The 17,351-nt window shown below is 45.9% G+C and overlaps 1 protein-coding gene across 1 annotated transcript in view; it reads right to left on the bottom strand.

The window, feature by feature from the left end:
* The window catches only part of LOC147692216 (WD repeat-containing protein 62-like), an 846,473-nt gene that overhangs the window by 636,180 nt on the left and 192,942 nt on the right, over positions 1-17,351 (bottom strand). Inside the window, exon 14 of the mRNA XM_086938490.1 lies at positions 13,416-13,486. Coding sequence (XP_086794616.1) covers positions 13,416-13,486 — 71 coding nt within the window. The remainder of the gene's footprint in view (positions 1-13,415; positions 13,487-17,351) is intronic.

Below are 17,351 nucleotides of genomic sequence, written 5' to 3'. Positions count from 1 at the left end.
TAGGACTTGGTTCCGCAAGCTGCAAACGGGCTCAGCTCATGCCAGAGCACCATCTCACATAATTCCAAGCACTCTGCCTTCAGGATCGATAAGGCCTGCCATAGGAGTGACTGATAGGAATACATGTGTCCATTTTAGGGTTAGATATAGGTATACTATATCTAAAGCAAAGGGTGATTACACCACTTTGCCCCAGCTGTCGCGCAGCCAGTTGTGTCAGATTTAGATGGCCAGCCAGGGGTGGCATAAAACATGCTAAAGCCCCTGGTAGGCCCTGGGTACGCCTATGCCCTGGGTACAGGGACTGATAAGGTGGCCCAGTACCAATTGGTAAATGCACCTAAGGTACACGTGTCAATTTAGAGAGAGAACAGCTAGGCTGTGGGTCTGATTAGCAGGCCCACAGCCAGGGAAGTCGTAAACCAGTGAAGCAAAAAGCAAAAATCTGGGGTGATCATAGGATTGCAGACCCTACTCTCCTACAGGTGAAACTTGGAAGGTTGGTTTCTCTCAGACCACTGAAAGCGACAAGCTCCATCACCTTGCAGCCAAGAACAGAAATCTTTGAAAACGGTACTCATGGAACTCCCAGAAATGCAGTGGTTGACATGGAGTTGCCAAGCCACTGTTAATTTGCTGATCATACTTTAAGATACAAACGACATTTAGAGGGCTCTGTAGATGAATGAATTCTATAATGGCCTTTACAGACAGGAAACACTTTTCTTTTAAATCTTTACTAGTCAAAAGCATGAGTTATCAGATTTAAATGCATGTATGCCTTTGTTTTAAGTGGGTTAGATCTTGCCAGTTCGGACATTAGGACCATGGTGAAGGGAGTTGGCACAGTCACACCATAAGTCAGAAGGGAATGAATGGTACGAGATTTCCCAGTAAGAGGAGGAGGTAGACGTAGTATTTCATCTGCTTGTTTACATGAGTTTTAAGAAAAGGATTTTGCCAAGGCAGACTTTTTTGCAGCAGATGAAAATTTAAAATGCAGAATTTCCATCTTTTGTCCTTTAAAAGAGAGCTTATGGGGGGAGGCGCTAGGGGGCGACCAGCGGGATGGCTGCTTGAATCGGCAGCTCCGCCGGGCAGACATCGGCCCAGCACTTTTAAGTTGAATTACGAACTCTAAACAGCGCAAAAACACAGAGCGATACACGGAGGTAAAATGGCGGCTGGCTGCATTCGGGAGACCTGAGGAGTAAAATATCGAAACCGGAGAAAGGCACGGGCTGGCACAAACAGTTCCAGGACAGCGGCAGTGCAGATCGGAAGCCGTGCTGGAGCGCCGACATTATTTCGTGAGTAAATGGTGCCAGTACGCGATGAAATAGACGCCGGCATTGGGAGACTCCGGTTTGTCAAAATGGCGGCGCCCATGTCCCCGCAGCGCCAGTAATTGACTGCGAGCGGAGAAAGACGTCTAAAAGCCACTTCATGAATGTAATGCCCACTTTAGACTGCAGAAACACACTGTGTGAGCAGCGGTAGTTGAAAGCATGGAAGCAATGTTGGGAATGTATAGAGCTGCAGTGAAGCCCGATGATAAACGCTAGTGCTGAGTGCTGGGATATGTGCTCTGACGCAACCTTCTGCCAGCACGGTTGCCGTAATATCACTGCTGTCATAAAGGAATAGATTTAAACATAATACCCCCAGTGAGGAGTGAGAGCGCACAAGTTTTAAAAACAAGATTGACAGGATGGGTGAAGAGAGAACCTATGGCTGTGAAATAACCAGTTGTCATTGAGATGTCCAATGGAATGTGAATGAGGTGACTGCGGGAGTGACCGAACAAGCTGCCAGCTGCCCTACCGTGACAGCACTGTCCCATTGCATTGATTGCGCTAGGTAGAGTGCGAAAGAGAGGCAAGTTGGCCTGGAGCAGTCTGAACAGGGAGCGCCACACTGGTAACAGGCTACTATCACATGCACCAACACAGCAGTTGCCCAGGAACAGTAGACAAAGTATAACTCAATAAACACAAGGGTATTATCGCACATTATACCACAACACCCCCTCTCCCTGCTGATACCACTGCATTGTGATCCGAGCACAGATAGAATAGTTTCAAGCACTGCGACACAAGCTTTCTTTACTCCGCTGGAAGAGTAGCACTGAAGAGTTGGTCAAGCCCTTGAACCGCTAACTAACGCAGGAAGCTAATCGAAATAATACCATCTAGGGAGGCTCTACACGTGGTCCTCATGGGGAAACCGGATAAGCAACAACCCAAAATTAACTTTTGAACTACGCAGAACAACGAGAGACGCTAATGGACAATCGGTTGGTGATCCTGACGCAGATATGTCGGCAGAGAATAGCATGGAAACTATTTTAAAGGCCATACAAACCAACTTGCAAGACATAAATGGGAAACTTCATAATTTGACATGTAGGATGGACAATATGGCTGCCAAAATGGATAAACAAGGGGAGCGGCTAGAGGTAGCCGAACAACGCATATCGGCAGTCGAGGATGAGTCACATGAAACAACGGGTAAATATAATGGCATGGAAAAGGTGCTAGAGATGATCAAAGCTAAGGCAGAGGAGTTGGAGGCCCGTTCGCGCCGCAACAATGTCCGGATAGCGGGAGTTCCGAAATCAACCAACACAGGCCGCATGGAGGCATATGTTGAGGCCCTGTGCAAGGAAATATTCGGAGAGGAAGCACTGTCATCGATCTTTATAATAGAGAGAGCTCACAAGTCGCTCACACCGAAACCACCACCTGGTGCGACGTCAAGACCGATCGTGGCACGTGTATTGAATTGCCGGGACAGAGACAGTATATTGAGGCTCGCACAAGAGAAAGGCCAGATAACCTACCAGGGAAACCAACTTGAATTCTATCCGGACTACACCATCGCAGTACAGCAGGCACGATGGTAATTCGCCAATGCCAAAGCGAAGCTAAGAACATTACAGGTGACCTATGCCATGTTACACCCAGCACGTCTGAAGGTGACGTGGGAGGGGAAATCATAGATACTCCTCACTCCTAAACCAGCACATGAGTTCATCAAGAAAATAACGACCAAACGCAAAGCTACGGACAGTGCAGAGAGGCAACAGGACTCGGACTGACGGAATGGCAGGTTAGGTCTTCTTCACAGCTGTGAAGGAAAGAACTTCTAGCTCACTAATGAACAATACATTTGTGGTGATGTTGGATGAAATAAATAGATGACAGGCTCATAACTCGGGAGGGTAAGTGACTATGATTAGTATCATGTTCATTGTTGGAAATTAAACGGATGGTGAAAGCACGAAGCAAACATTTGTTTAAGTCATTGATGGGAAGGTAGCTGACAAGTGTGGTTAGCACGACTGCAGGCCCAGTTATCTGGAGGAACCACCAACTTTAATTACCCTCCAACTAATGCTGACTTCTACAAATACCAAGCATCTAGTTACCCTCTTATACACAACAGCAAAAAACAAAATCCTATACCCTGCCAACAAGGCTATGGCGAGATGGACTGAAGTGCTGGAGTTCCCCCTACAAAGGAGGAATGGACTACCACGTGTACGCTAGTTAAGATGCTTACGCCTAATGGTAATCTGAGGATTTTGCACTTCAAATATGTGCACCAAGCATACCACACTCCAGCAAAACTGTGTAGATATGGTCTGAGATCGGAGGCAAAATGTAAGAGGTGTGGGTTGGATGGGGCTGACTTTATTCACCTTGCGTGGAACTGTCCACCGATACGAGAATACTGGGAGAAAGTTACAATTATTTATTTTTTTTAATTGTTTTTATTGGCATTTTCAAAACAAAAAGACACTTAGCATCTTCCAGTTCGGAATAGTATTTGCATGGTAGATAAAGCATGTGCAAGTATCGAGAAACAAAACCTAACAACATACAACTAGTCAGGTCAGTATATTATGGCAACAACGGAATTGACCGCCTTAAATGTCCGGCAAACGTACCTCCACACATCGTAAAGTCCATAAGAGCTGTGGGTGGATCGGAACATAGGTAAATGAATATATCTCCTTGTTTCGTGTTACCTATCCAGATATGTATCCATCCAGGAACTTGGGAGCATTTGTTTTTCCAGTGCACAAAATACAGATTGCAACAACACAGCATGATCGCTCAAATATACAAAACAGAGAATGATTCCTGCGCTAACAGTTCTCTCAGTCTTACCACATTCCTAAGGAACTTCCTCTAGGTCGTCCGAGTGGGGGGAATGTGCCCGGGCTCTAGTCCATTGTAAAAAAGGCTCCCAGATATCCCTTGGCCTAGAAGCCGCAGGCATTAACTCCCAGAACAGCCCCAGTTGTGTGTGCCCGTAACTTACATCTGCCAGCCACGCTTTGAATGTGGGTACCCTACGTCTCCCCCATCGTATAGCAATTTGCCGCCGGGCATACAGCAACAGGAGGGCAGGCAGTTTGCGCTTCTGAGGCACAGTGTCCTTGACAAGGCCTAATAGGCCCATATGCGGAGTTACGGTGTCAGTCCTATCTATTTTTTTATTAACCGCCTCAGCAATATCACCCCAGAAGACTGAGTTCCGGGCAGTCCCAGGCCATATGTAAGAATGAGGCAGGTTCAAACCCACATCTACAGCACTTCTCATCCTCCCTTAGATGCATGCGGTGTAAACTAATAGGGGTTCTATAATGCCTGTGGAAGAATTTAAAATGAATGAGGTGCAGCTTGTAGTTAGGGGATAGGTCGAGGAGCTGCCTACAGCAAAAGTCCCATTGTTCCTCATCTAGTGGGGGATCTAATTCTACATTCCAGATCCTCATAGACTGAGGTTGGAAAATCGGAGCCTGTTCCTGCATAGTCGTGTACAGTCTAGTTACCAATTTGCGTGGGGATACCTTAGCAAGGATGTTTTGTAGGGCCTGAAATGTAGGAGGGGCCTCCGGAAATCCATCCCACAAGTTCTGAATGCAGTTTTAAGTTTGTGGTATGCACATTTTTCCCTAAAGGGCACCTCCTCGCCATCCACTCCATTTGGGGGGCCGAAAGCTCCCATCCGGCTATAAATCCGCGAAAGTGCGTAGCTGCGCGCCATCGAGCTCGACTACCCCTCCGCTTTCTTCCAAGCATACCAGTAGCGGATTGTCACGTAGGGGGACCCCTGAAGCAAACAGCAACGGGAGATGAGCTCTTTTCAGGAGGGCTCTCCAGGCCCACCGTAAGGTATCTGCAGTGTCAACATCTGCATCAGGGCGTGGTGATTTTTTATAGAGCGCTACCGCCAAAGGCATCGGCGCCACTGCATCCATTTCCACTGCAACGTGTGGTTGATATGGTGTGTGGTACATCCAGAAATGTAGGAATTGGGCTAGTGCACATAGTGCATATAGCTGCATATCCGGGGCTCCCAGCCCACCGTGTCGCAGCGGCAAAGTGAGTAGATCCCAGGATACTCTTGCCTGGCCCGCGGCCCAGATCAGGGAGATCAGGTGAGATCTAAGAGATTTAAAAAAGTTTTGGGATAATGGGATTGGTACGTTTTGAAAGAGATACAGAAACTTTGGGAGTACCACCATTTTCGACAGTTCCACCTTTCCGGCGATCGACAGAGGCAGCTTAGACCATATCGCCACTTTGCCTTCAAGCCAGTCATAGTCCAAATGTCTTGTAAGTTTCGACACACCCAGATGCCCAAATACTTGACCTCTCCCGCTTCCCACCGCAGTGGGTATTCAGATGAGACTACTGGGGTTCCATCCGTGAGTGGGAATATGACTGACTTCTTCCAGTTAATTGATATCCCCGATAGTCCACCAAATGTAATAAATTTGCGCAGCACAGGGTCTAGATTGACCGAGGGGTTCTGAATATATAGGGTGACGTCATCAGCATACATGGAAATCAACAGACTGCGCGAGCTGAAGCCTATTCCCCTGGCCGTATGGTGCTGGCGAATAGGAGCCGCCAAGGGCTTCATGGCGATGGTGAACAGTAGCGGTGATAATGGGCACCCTTGTCTGGTGCCACGAGGGACCGAAAATGTTTCCGATATCAAGCCATTGACCCTAATCCTGGCCAGAGGCTCTGTATACAGCAGCCTGAACCTCCTTATGAAAAGTGGGCTGAACCCCATATGTACCAGAATTCGAAAAAGATATGGCCATTCGAGTGAGTCGAACGCCTTTGTGGCATCCAAAAATAGGGCCGCAGCGTGGACTTTGGGATGTAAGTAATGCAGGACTGAAAAAAACGCCCTGAGATTGTGAGCTGTGGATCCCCCAGGTATAAACCCCGACTGGTCCGGCAGAGCCACTATCTGGAGGAGAGGTTGGAGTCGGTCCGCCAGCAGTTTTGCGTAGATTTTTACGTCTACATTTATGAGGGACAACGGTCGATATGAATCCAACTCTGACCCATCCTTGTCCGGTTTTAATAGCGTCATAATGAGGGCCTCCCACATAGAAGCCGGCAGGATCTCTGCCTCCAGCGCTTCTTCATAGACCGCGTGAAGTCGCGGGGCAAGTTCTTCCGCCTAGGCCTTATAGAAAGCAGAGGTAAGGCCATCAGGTCCTGGGGCTTTGTTAAGCGGCAGGCTTTTTATGACCAACTTGATATCTTCCGCCGTCATAGACTGGTCCATGTACATCCGGTGTGCGTCATTGAATCACACTAATGCAATTGAGTCAAGAAACTCTTGCAGATTCTCTGAACAGTCTGATTGAGTGGCCGTGTGCAACTCAGCATAGTAGTTCCGGAATTCACCCAGAAATACCGCTGGCCCCGTCACTGTGTTCACAGTGTTCGCCTGAATCGTGTGGATGTAAAGCGTGGATTGAGTCCTACGTATCATGTCAGCCAACGTTCGGCCCGGCCTATCACCTTCGCCTTACCGTCGGACTTCAGCATATTTCCCTAAGAATTTAAGTTCCCTCTGGGCCTCTTCCGCGTAGTCTAGCAGCTTCGCTTTCAGTTCCTTCGCCACTTTCGGGCTTGCCTCAGCACAGAAGCGCTGCTCGAGCTCTCCGATTTGCGTCTCTAGTCCTGCTATGGTACCTCTAATGGCCTTCAGGACCCCACCATGCCGCGCTATGCACTTCCCCCTTATTACCACCTTGAAGGCGTCCCACATTGTTGCAACCGTGGACACCGAGCCAGTATTTAGATCAAAGTAGTCTATTATGTCAGTACTGATTTCCTCTCTGAACGCATCATCTAACAGGGCATGTTGCGGGAGTCGCCAGCTAAATGCCCTGGGCGGCAGGTCAGGGAGGTCCAGCGTCAGCAGGCAGAGAGCATGATCCGACAAGGAACGGGCAAGATGGCGTATTTCCACCGTCCAGGCGGCTACATCCGAAGACACAAGCCAAAAATCCAACCTTGACCAGGCGGCATGATGGCTGGCAATACATGTCCATTCCTGTGTGTCTAAATGTCTAAGCCTCCAGATATCAATCAGATTTCCCTTGTCTAGGAGATCATGAAGGGCCTGACTGGCAGCAGGGTGTAGCGGTCAAGACGCTCCTCTTCTATCCAGCGTGTCATTAAGCACTGCATTAAGTCACCACCCCAAACTATGGTGTTGCAATTCATAGCCGTTATTATTGCCCAGACCTCCCTGAAAAAGTCCGGGGAGTCCGCGTTCGGTCCATATATGGGCTACCAATACCATGGATTTGCCACCCAGGTGTCCCTGGAGTATTATATATCGTCCCTCTGGATCTATCTTAACCTCACCTTCCCTCCAGTCCAGCCCCCTGCGAATAAGTATAGCCACCACACGTGCATAATTAGAATAAATCGCAGAGTGCACATCTGCCCATCTACTGTGTTTCAGGCGTGGCGAAGGTTTGGAATTCAGGTGGGTTTCTTGTAAAAAACATATCTATGCTATGTCACGCCAAGTATGTGCGCACTAGTCTGGCCTTTCGACCATCCTTTAGGCCCCGTACATTCCAGGTGAGGATTTTAAACTGATTATTATTTGTTCCTATCTAAGTGCCCGAGAGCTAGTGAGCGTGCCCGCCACCCTAGCATATGTGGTGTGCCTGTGTGGTTGTAGGAAATGCAAGAGACCTGACAACCAACAATCTATATACACCCATACCACCCCATCCTCCCCCACCCGCTCCAACCCCCCAATCAGGTTGTGTCAAATCCCCCCCAAAGTCACTGCAAGAGTGGATGAAACATAACATTGGGAACCACCCCTCGGAGGCGCGGCAGCACACGCAAACACCCCCGCTTACACAGGGTGGCTGAGGAAATATTCATACGCTTCAGCAGGGCCTTAGCGATAATTACATGTGCGTTACAACATTGTATCAGAATGTAAACAACAGCACAGAGGACACGCTAACACAGGGGCATGAAAAAATACAATATGTAAACGCTCACATTAAGGCCTCAAGTATCGCCCATGCGGGACGCAAGTACGAGTTGCTTAAGGACCTAGACATTGCAGATCCTAGTTTTAATCATTGTCACTTAAATGGTCATTGTCTCTATTTTTGTCAATCCCTGCCGCTTTCGCATTTGAGCCGCAAACATGCTTGGCAAACTTGCGAGCTGACTTGGCATCAACAAAAAAATGGGTTGTGCCATCGCGAGAGACCTTAAGTTTAGCAGAATATAAAAGCGAGTATGGTATCTCGGCTTGTAACAGGAGCCGCTTAGCTGGGAGAAATTCTCGTCGTGCTGCTTGCACCTTCGGTGTAAAGTCAGGATAGAAGGAGATGGTATTCCCTTTATGCGTAATTCGTCCTTTTCCCCTTGCCAGTCGCAGCACCAGGTTTCTGTCGTGATAATTTAGAAGTTTGGCTAGTATTGGTCTAGGCATGCCACCCACCGGTGGTTTCGGGCCCAGCGCTCTGTGCGCACGTTCTACCACAAACACGGGGGAGAGGTGATGGTCAAAGAAGGGAGAAAGTTGCATCCTTGATCGCAGTAATGGTGGGAACAGATGTTGTCTGCAATGTACGCACCTGCCTATTGGGAATTATGCATACTGTGAGAGCTATAAAACGTAAATTTTGTGTAATAGCGCTTTTATTAGCTAAGAGGCAGGTATTCAAATGCTGGTGTGGGGCGATTGCCCCGAGTGTTAAACAATGGATGACAGATATGACCTACTGCAGAGATATGTTATTAACGTATGAGGAAGAACTACCGGCCAGATCTCGCCCCAAGAATTACTGGAAATACTTCACAGACTATGTACGTGATACTGAGGTAACTTTGCAAACATGAATGTATAATACTGTACTTCTTCCCCAAAACCATATTTGAAAAACAGAATGTATTTTTTTTTTATGTATTATATGCACATGGATGAAGAATGCAGTAATGTAATGGTCCGTATGTTTGGTTAAGATGTAACCTTTGGTTTAGGATGAGAAAATCAATAAAAAAGAATTTAAAAAAAAGAGAGCTTATAATCACACTTGCAGCTTCAAAGTGCTGTTAGACATCCAGTTATGGATAAAGCCGACATATCTATGCTAAATAAGCCAGCTAACTTTAGCACTGGAGCAGCGCAATTTAGACTCCACCCCTACACTTCACACAAATGCCCGCATATACCTACATGTGACACTATATTTACGGGTGAGTGAACATTTACACGCAGTAATGAAATGCATTCACTGCAGAAACTAGAGTTCTGTAAACATGCACTAATGTTCAGTTTAATATGAAGACATGTATTTTGTATTCACATTTGCATCTATACCTTAAGTCACTTTTTCATATGTTCTGAAAATTACTTTTCACAGTGTCCAATTGTAGACTGCTCCAAAGATTAGAAGAGAGAGGTATTCAGGGCGTAGCTTACAATTGTTCTTGAGTTTTCTAACTCATCGAACCCAAACCATCAATCAAGGCCCTTTCAGATCCTGCACTATAGAGATCAACAAGAGGTTGCCCCATGGCTCTTGTCTGAGACCCACATTGTTTAATGTCTATATGGCCCCCTTGCCAAAACTATCAGAGCTTATAGATTTTTACTCCACTCCTCATCTCCTGTAATGAGGATAGACATACTACCAAAGCACACTTCTGAGGGTATGAAAGCCATGTCGGCATGGATAACTGAGAACTTTCTCCAGCTAAACGCTAGCAAGACAGAGATTGTGCTCATTGATAAAGCCTAAATGCTCTGGTCCCCGGATTGGTGGCCATTTGACTTGGGTGCAGCACCTTCCCCCAAGTCATCAGTTAAAAAGGAGGGCATTCGCCTAGAGCGGACTTTCACTATGAAAGATCAGGTAGTGGCTACCATTGGTACCTGCTTTCATACGATGGGTCTGCTGCACTGAATCTTTCCTCTACTCCCACTTTGGATGTGTAAAACCCTAGTACAGGCACTAGTTATCAGCCGCCTGTTCTATTGTGATGTTTTTAGCCGCCACTAGTGAGACCTTACAAACCATGTTGATCAAAACACAGCGGCCTGCAGTTTTCAGAATATGCTGGCCAGAACTGCACTCCTCCTCTTACGCTCAATCCACTGGCTTCCTATTTGCAAAATAATTACCTTCAAGATCTGTTGCTTAGCGCACAAATCACTGAACAACAAGAGACTTAGATACCCGACAGAGAACGTATTCTATACCAGCCGAACAGAACTTTGCCTTCTATGGTGAAATCTCTTCTCACTATGCCTCGGATTAGAAAAACACATTCCGGGTGGAAAGCCTTCTCTTTTCGGGCCCCTTTCTATTTTAATCAGCTACCCTCCTATCTACGGAAGTGTACGGACCAACCCCTTTTCAGAAAGCTTTTCAAAACAGAGCTTTTCAGATAATAAGGCTACTAATCTATTGTTCACTGAGGCACTGAGATACCCCTTCTAGGGTGATCCATGCACAGTATAAATTATATTAACATACCATAATCATGTATGCTTCTACTCACTTATTGCATTTATTTTTGAGTTACAGGTGCACACGTATAAACATATTTTGGGCGTGCATGTTTAAATGTTTAGTTAAAGCTATCCTGACTAAAGGCCTTAACTGCAATCTATTTTGCTCTGTCAGTTTGTTCTTTTCCTTTGCAGGTGCATTCTCAAGGTTTCATCAGCTTGAGAAAAGGAGGATTGTTGTCTGTGCTAGTTTCTTAATAGTAAGGTTTGACAAGAGACATATTGGCAAGAAGCATAAAGACCTAATGAGCAGATAAAGCCTCCTATTCATCCCGTATCAGGAACGGAGGGATGTTCAAGGTTGCAGTAACTGTCCAAGTTCTGTGGGATGAGAAAGACTGGTAATGTTGCAAATGCATAGCGCAGGAAGAGAATTGATTGGTTTCTAGTGGTGTGGGAAGAGACATGATTGTTGTTTAAGTTTTACTGGTCTTAATTTATTTTTATTTTATTTATTTTTAAAGTTTTATATAGCGCGGATAGATATCAGAGTGCTTTACACAGAAGGGGTAAATGAGGGAACTGCAGACAGGGCACACCGGAGCCGCTTAGATGCCCGTTAACCCGCGCTCGTTGATCCAATGGGAGGGGAGGGGAGGGGGGGTGGAGGGGGGGGGAAGCCTCTCGTCGGAACGCTGCCGCAGACAGGGCACCCCGGAGCCGTTTAATTGCCCATTGCTCCCTTCTCGTTGCTCCACAGTCTCCACAGCAACCCGTCGGAAAACGCTGCCCAACGCACACAAACAGGGGGCACAGCCGTTCTGGGTTCCGAGTGCACCGATCTCGTTGATCCACCCGCTCCGGGTCTGTAAACACCCACTCCCGTCCGCTTGTTACCCGCCCCGGCGGCTTCAGTGACACTGATCACTTGCCGGCGGTGATTGCAGGCAAGCAGGGCACCTCCACACTCAAGGGGGCACTGGGATGCAGTCGTCTGTCCGGAGCCTCCTAGGCGTCCTCATCATCGTTCCGGTCTCAGTACCGGTGCAAGCGTGGATATCTTCAGGCTGGTCGGGTACAGGCGAAGGTGATCTTCAGTCGGGTCGGGTACAGGCGGTGCACTTCAGGCGAGTCAGATACTCAACTCGGCTCAATTCCAGCCGTCCTGCGTTTCGTCGAGGCTGCAGGGGTCCCAGTCGTCACTGCTGCAGGTCCGTGTTTTACGGCGATATTCCATTACTCTTAAACCAGTTACTTTAGATCAATCCAGTTACTTGTTACGGTCCGGTTGCTCGTTTTTCTCGCCGACGGTGGTGCGTGCTATCAGGGATAATTCCATGAAAGGGATCCCCAGCACTAGGAGCTCCGGACCGGAGCTCCTATCAGGCGGCCATCTTTCATGCTGCATGTCTTTGACCTTTGACATGTCTTTAATTAGTGCTCACAGTTTTAAGTTAAGGCAGATTCTCTTAGACTTTTAGGGGTACAGGCCTCTCAGCTTCCTTTATTCTTGCAAGTGTGAAGCTTCATGCTAAACACTAAGTCCAATTGTGGAAGACTGCTACTGTAGTCTTTATATGCTGACACCTTCTTGCATTTCCGAATTTCCTTGAGTCCCTATTCTACGAACGATCCGTATTATTGGAGCCTTGATAATATGACTTTAGAACTTATTAATGTTCAGGAGAGAGAATCAGAGTTTCTTTAAGGAACACCTTTTTTTCAGTTTTCGCATTACGGAGGCTGTGATTATTTCATATCTTATTATGAGACAGAACCTGTTGCAATATTTCAGCTTGTCAGCTGTCATTCTACATCTTCAATATTCTTCTGATATGCATATATACTGATTTGATTATTAATTAGTAATAAAACTACATAACTTTATTCTTTTGAACACTTCTGAAAGTATTACGTATGTTATGCATGGTTCAGAGTTCCATGACCTTATAAAGGTACTATGGCCTCATTCCTCTATATGGTCACAGTACTTCTGGGTGACTTGCAATATCCTTTAATGGTAAATTGGATCTAATTTATCCCATATATTACAAGTTATATTGTATTGTTTATGTCGGAGTGGTGTTGTTTCCGACAGATTTTCTACAACATTGTGTGATTTAATTTTCTTGATTTGAGCCAACGCGGCGCCAAATAAGGGCAGTTTCAGAATTTATTAATTTGATAACCATTCCTATTTGCACAGCTGAGAAAAGAAGAATAGCCAGGAGGAACGACAGATAGTTATCAGTGGACGATGAGCAGAGACTCACTTAACTTACATGGCTGTTGATAGGATGTATTCAAGTCCTAGTAAGTAAGGTGCATGCAAGATCTCAAACCAGATAAACTGTTTACTCAAAGAAAGGAAAACAGGTGATAAACAAAGGTTTTAGCACTAAAGATTAGAATTTTACCATAATGTTAATAATTATGTTTGCCTTAATAGTTTGTCCAGGCATCACTACCTTAGTTGGGTTTTCTAAAGATATATTTAGGGATTTCTGTGGTTTTAAGGGTGTATACGACATTTTTTTTTATCTGAGAATAAAACAAACAATGAATTAAACTGTAAAAAAGACGCATCTTACCTGTTCAGAATTGCGGAAATAGATACTTTTGTCAGCCCCGCAGCTAATCAACTGGACTTGGCTATCTCTACCTAAAAATACAAATCAAGAATTTATAAATATTCCTTCATAAATATTCAAATTAAAAAACGAACCACACTGAACTGACAAAATAGAGTTTGTTATTGTATGAATATTGGGGGAAATAATATTTTAAAGAGAGATGGTTGCTTCCCACCAATAAAATATGTCAACACAAGTAGGGTAGCACTTTCATCGGGAGAAGTGTGGGAGCGCTGGGTGACAGAATCTTTGTAGATCACAACAGTTTCCACAACTTTAGGTCGCAAAATGTGAGAAATTAGCGATTTTATACAACATTTGAGGTCCACAAAGCACTGTGGGTAAGAAAACATTATGGGATCGAAGCAGGTCCATCCACCCTGAGCGGCTGGTTTTCAGGAATTTCTGGGTTCCGTAGGTTTTTTCTGGAAGCGCTGAACAATGCAGTGCACGCAGTATGTCATACTGGTATATTTGTTATCCTTTCTATGTACAAGTAACACGAATACATACGTACAGCATAACTATCTGGCATCGTTCTTCCCAAAGGTCTTCCTATCGCCCATTACTCCGGCACTCCTCACATTCTATACCTCCATGTGCATGCCTGCACTCACATCCCACACACAGTGCAACATTTATCCAACTTCACTTTTATAACTCTCTGCTGCAGGCAGGCACAGAAACAGCACAATACCACGATCTACCTTCCTGAACAGAATATAAAAGAAAAACACAATCGAGGAACAACCCTCATGCTAAATCCTTTAAAGGAAATATACCCACAAACAAAAGAAAACTAATGTAGCACATAATCATTCAATTTAACAGGAACCGTTCTATTACGCTTTTCTCCAAGGCTTACTTACAGCTTCAACTCCTCCACCAATGATACAATCGGACAATGTTATGAGGTATCTTATGATTCAGGCCTCAAAAAATATACTCACCCACACAAAATGGCAAGCCAGATTTTATTAGGTCGAGCTCTTTTTAGAACCTACTAATCCGTTCTGGTGAGTCAACTTTAGCTGGAAAGGAGCAGGTGTTCTGTTCATTCAGAAAGTGAATGAGCAATAAAGATGCCATTAAATCTTGTTTTTATCTTGACACATTTGTTGAAAAATGAAGTATATTTTTTATTTCTCTTACTCCAGTCAGTGACTTTTGTCAAGTGAACTGTCTCAAGATGTCAGGTTTTTTTCGAACACATATTTAAAAAGCCTGAAAGTGAATAGTACACATATTTCAAAATATATCGTGAATTCTGAAAGCACATTTTTATTGTAATTAAGAAGTGTGATGCAAACAAAGATGTAAATAGGACCCAAACAATTCAGAACACTTCACTTGGTGATGTATTTGAATTTGAATTTACAGAAATTTGTATAGCGCACATATACCACGCGGTTTCTTGGCGCTTGTAGGATACTTAACCCATGGCTGGGGTGACAGAGTTACTGGGGTGGGAAGGCATGAGAAAATAAGAAAGTCTTAAGGTCCCTGCGGAATTCGAGATAGGAAGAAATAGATCTAATATGGAAGGGAAGAGAGTTCCAGAAGGTGGGTGCAAGGACGCTAAATTTCAGGCCCACAGATTTCTTTTTCTTGAACCGGGGGACAGAAAGAAAAAATTTAAAGCAAAGTTCTCTATTGGGGCAGTAAGTACTAATGGCGGAGGAGATAAAATCAGGGGCAATTCCCGCCAAGGCCTGAAATGTGGTACAGCCCAATTTAAAGAGAGCCCGTTCCTTGATAGGCAGCCAATGTAGGGATTGGAGAAGGGGGGTGGTGTGATGGAATCTGGGCAGGCCATAAATCAGGCGAGCGGCCTGATTTTGTACTAGCTGAAGGCGACGAAAGGCATAAGCAGGAGCGCCGTTGTATACAATGTTCCCGTAGTCCAGCCGGGACAGGACCATCGCCATCAAAATTAATTTAAGGGCAGGGACAGAAAAAAACCGAGAGATTTTCCGTATAGTGCAGAGAGCAAAGAAACAAGAATAAACGACAGAACTAATCTGAGAATGAGGAGTAAGATGTTTATTAAGTGAAATCCCTAAGGTTTTTACAGAAGGAGAGGGTGTGGGGGAAGTGCCCAGGGAGGGAGGCCAAAAGTTGGGGGACCAGGGACTGGGAGTGCTACCAGTGACAACAAGTTCAGTCTTGTCCGGATTTAATTTCAAATGGTTGCCATTCATCCAATCACTGATGAACACCATGACAGACTGAAAATTAAGTATACTGGTTGGGGAGTGTGACAAATTAAAAAGGAGTTGGAGGTCATCGGCATAGTTATACACGGTGACCTCCATTTGCTGAAGTGCAAAAATAAGTGGAAAAATGTAAAGATTGAATAATAGAGGAGAGAGAGAAGAACCCTGGGGAACACCACACCGGACCAAATGAGGAGAGGCAGTGAATTCAGCAAGATGGACGGCCTGAGAGTGATCACTTAGAAAGGAGCTGATCCAGGCCAGAGCTGGGCCCTCGATACCCGCCGCCTTGACACGGGTGAGAAGGATGGAATTGTCAACCGTGTCAAAGGCGGCGGAGAGGTCTAAGAGGACGAGGGTCTGAGGAGTGTTGATGTCTAGCCCCTCTCTGAGGTCGTCCATCACCGAAATAACCACCTTCTCGGTGGAATGCCGGGGGCGAAAGCTGGCCTGCCGGGAAGCAAATCCCCCACTCTCCTCCACAAAGGCACCTAGGACCCGGGTGACATGGGCCTCCAGGGCCTTAGCCAAAAAGGGGAGGAGGGAGATGGGACGATAATTAGAGGGGGAGGCCGGATCAGCCCCCGGTTTTTTTAGAAGGGGGATCACAATGGCAGTTTTATGAAGGGCTGGAACAATCCCCTGTTCAAGAGAGTCGTTAAGGAAAGTGAGGGGGGGGGGGGAGATAGCAGCTAGTAAAGAGCTTGCAAAGAATGTGCGCCGGGGCAATATCCACAGGGGATCCAGATTTCACACGGGTCAGTAGGGAAAGAAAGGTTTCTCTAGTCAAGGGGGGTAGATGAGTCAAACTGGAGGTAGGGGGGAGGCTGGGGATCACAATAAGTAGGGGAAGGGGGCGGAATCTTGGCCTTAATAAGGGCAACCTTCTGGACGAAAAAATCGTTGAGAGTTGCACAACAGCTGGGAAGGAGGGATTTTGGAAGAGGCTCTATCAGACGAGGAGAGTTCCCGGACTATAGCAAATATTTCCCTAGACTGGTTCTCTGCAAGAAGAACTCTCCCTGAGAAGTAGGCTGTTTTAGCAAGGAGGATATCCTTTTTATATTCTTTGAGGATGGAGGTATAACGGGATTTCAAGAAGGGACAGTAGGCACGCCTCCAGGCTCTCTCAGCTTGACGCGCCTCCAGTTTTTTTACCTTCAGGGCGGGAGAGAACCATTTGTTCGCATCATGGGCGCGTTTGACTGTAACACGCTTCAGAGGAGCAGCTTGATCGGAAGCCCTCAAGAGCCAGCTGTTCAAAGCATCCAGCTGCCTGGATGGCGTAAGATCAGCCAGGTCAGGGTCAGAAGCTGAGAGGGAGGAACAGAGGACAGGAATGTCAGCTCTGTTCCAAGTCCTCGCCCAAGTGTCTTTAGAAAATGAAATAGTGGAAGAGATACTAAGATCTAGAGAAAAAGAAATCAAAAAGTGGTCCGACCAGGCGCAAGGCTGGACGGAAGGGGCGGAAACCGGAGTATTAAGGGTCCAAATTTGGTCTAAAGTGTGGTCATGGATGTGGGTGGGGGAAAGGACACGTGAAACAAAATTCAGACTAATGTGCAAATGACACATATTATCAGAAACTTGATTTCCAAACATTGTTTGTACACTATATAATTTTAGCAGTAAAACCGCATGTTAGTGGGAAATTCGGTAGCCATTTAAACGTAACATC

This window comes from Lissotriton vulgaris, chromosome 9 (assembly GCF_964263255.1).
Source record: "Lissotriton vulgaris chromosome 9, aLisVul1.2, whole genome shotgun sequence".
NCBI lineage: Eukaryota > Metazoa > Chordata > Amphibia > Caudata > Salamandridae > Lissotriton > Lissotriton vulgaris.
Note: the sequence above shows the minus strand (reverse complement) of the source record. Positions and strands in the feature narration are given on the sequence as shown.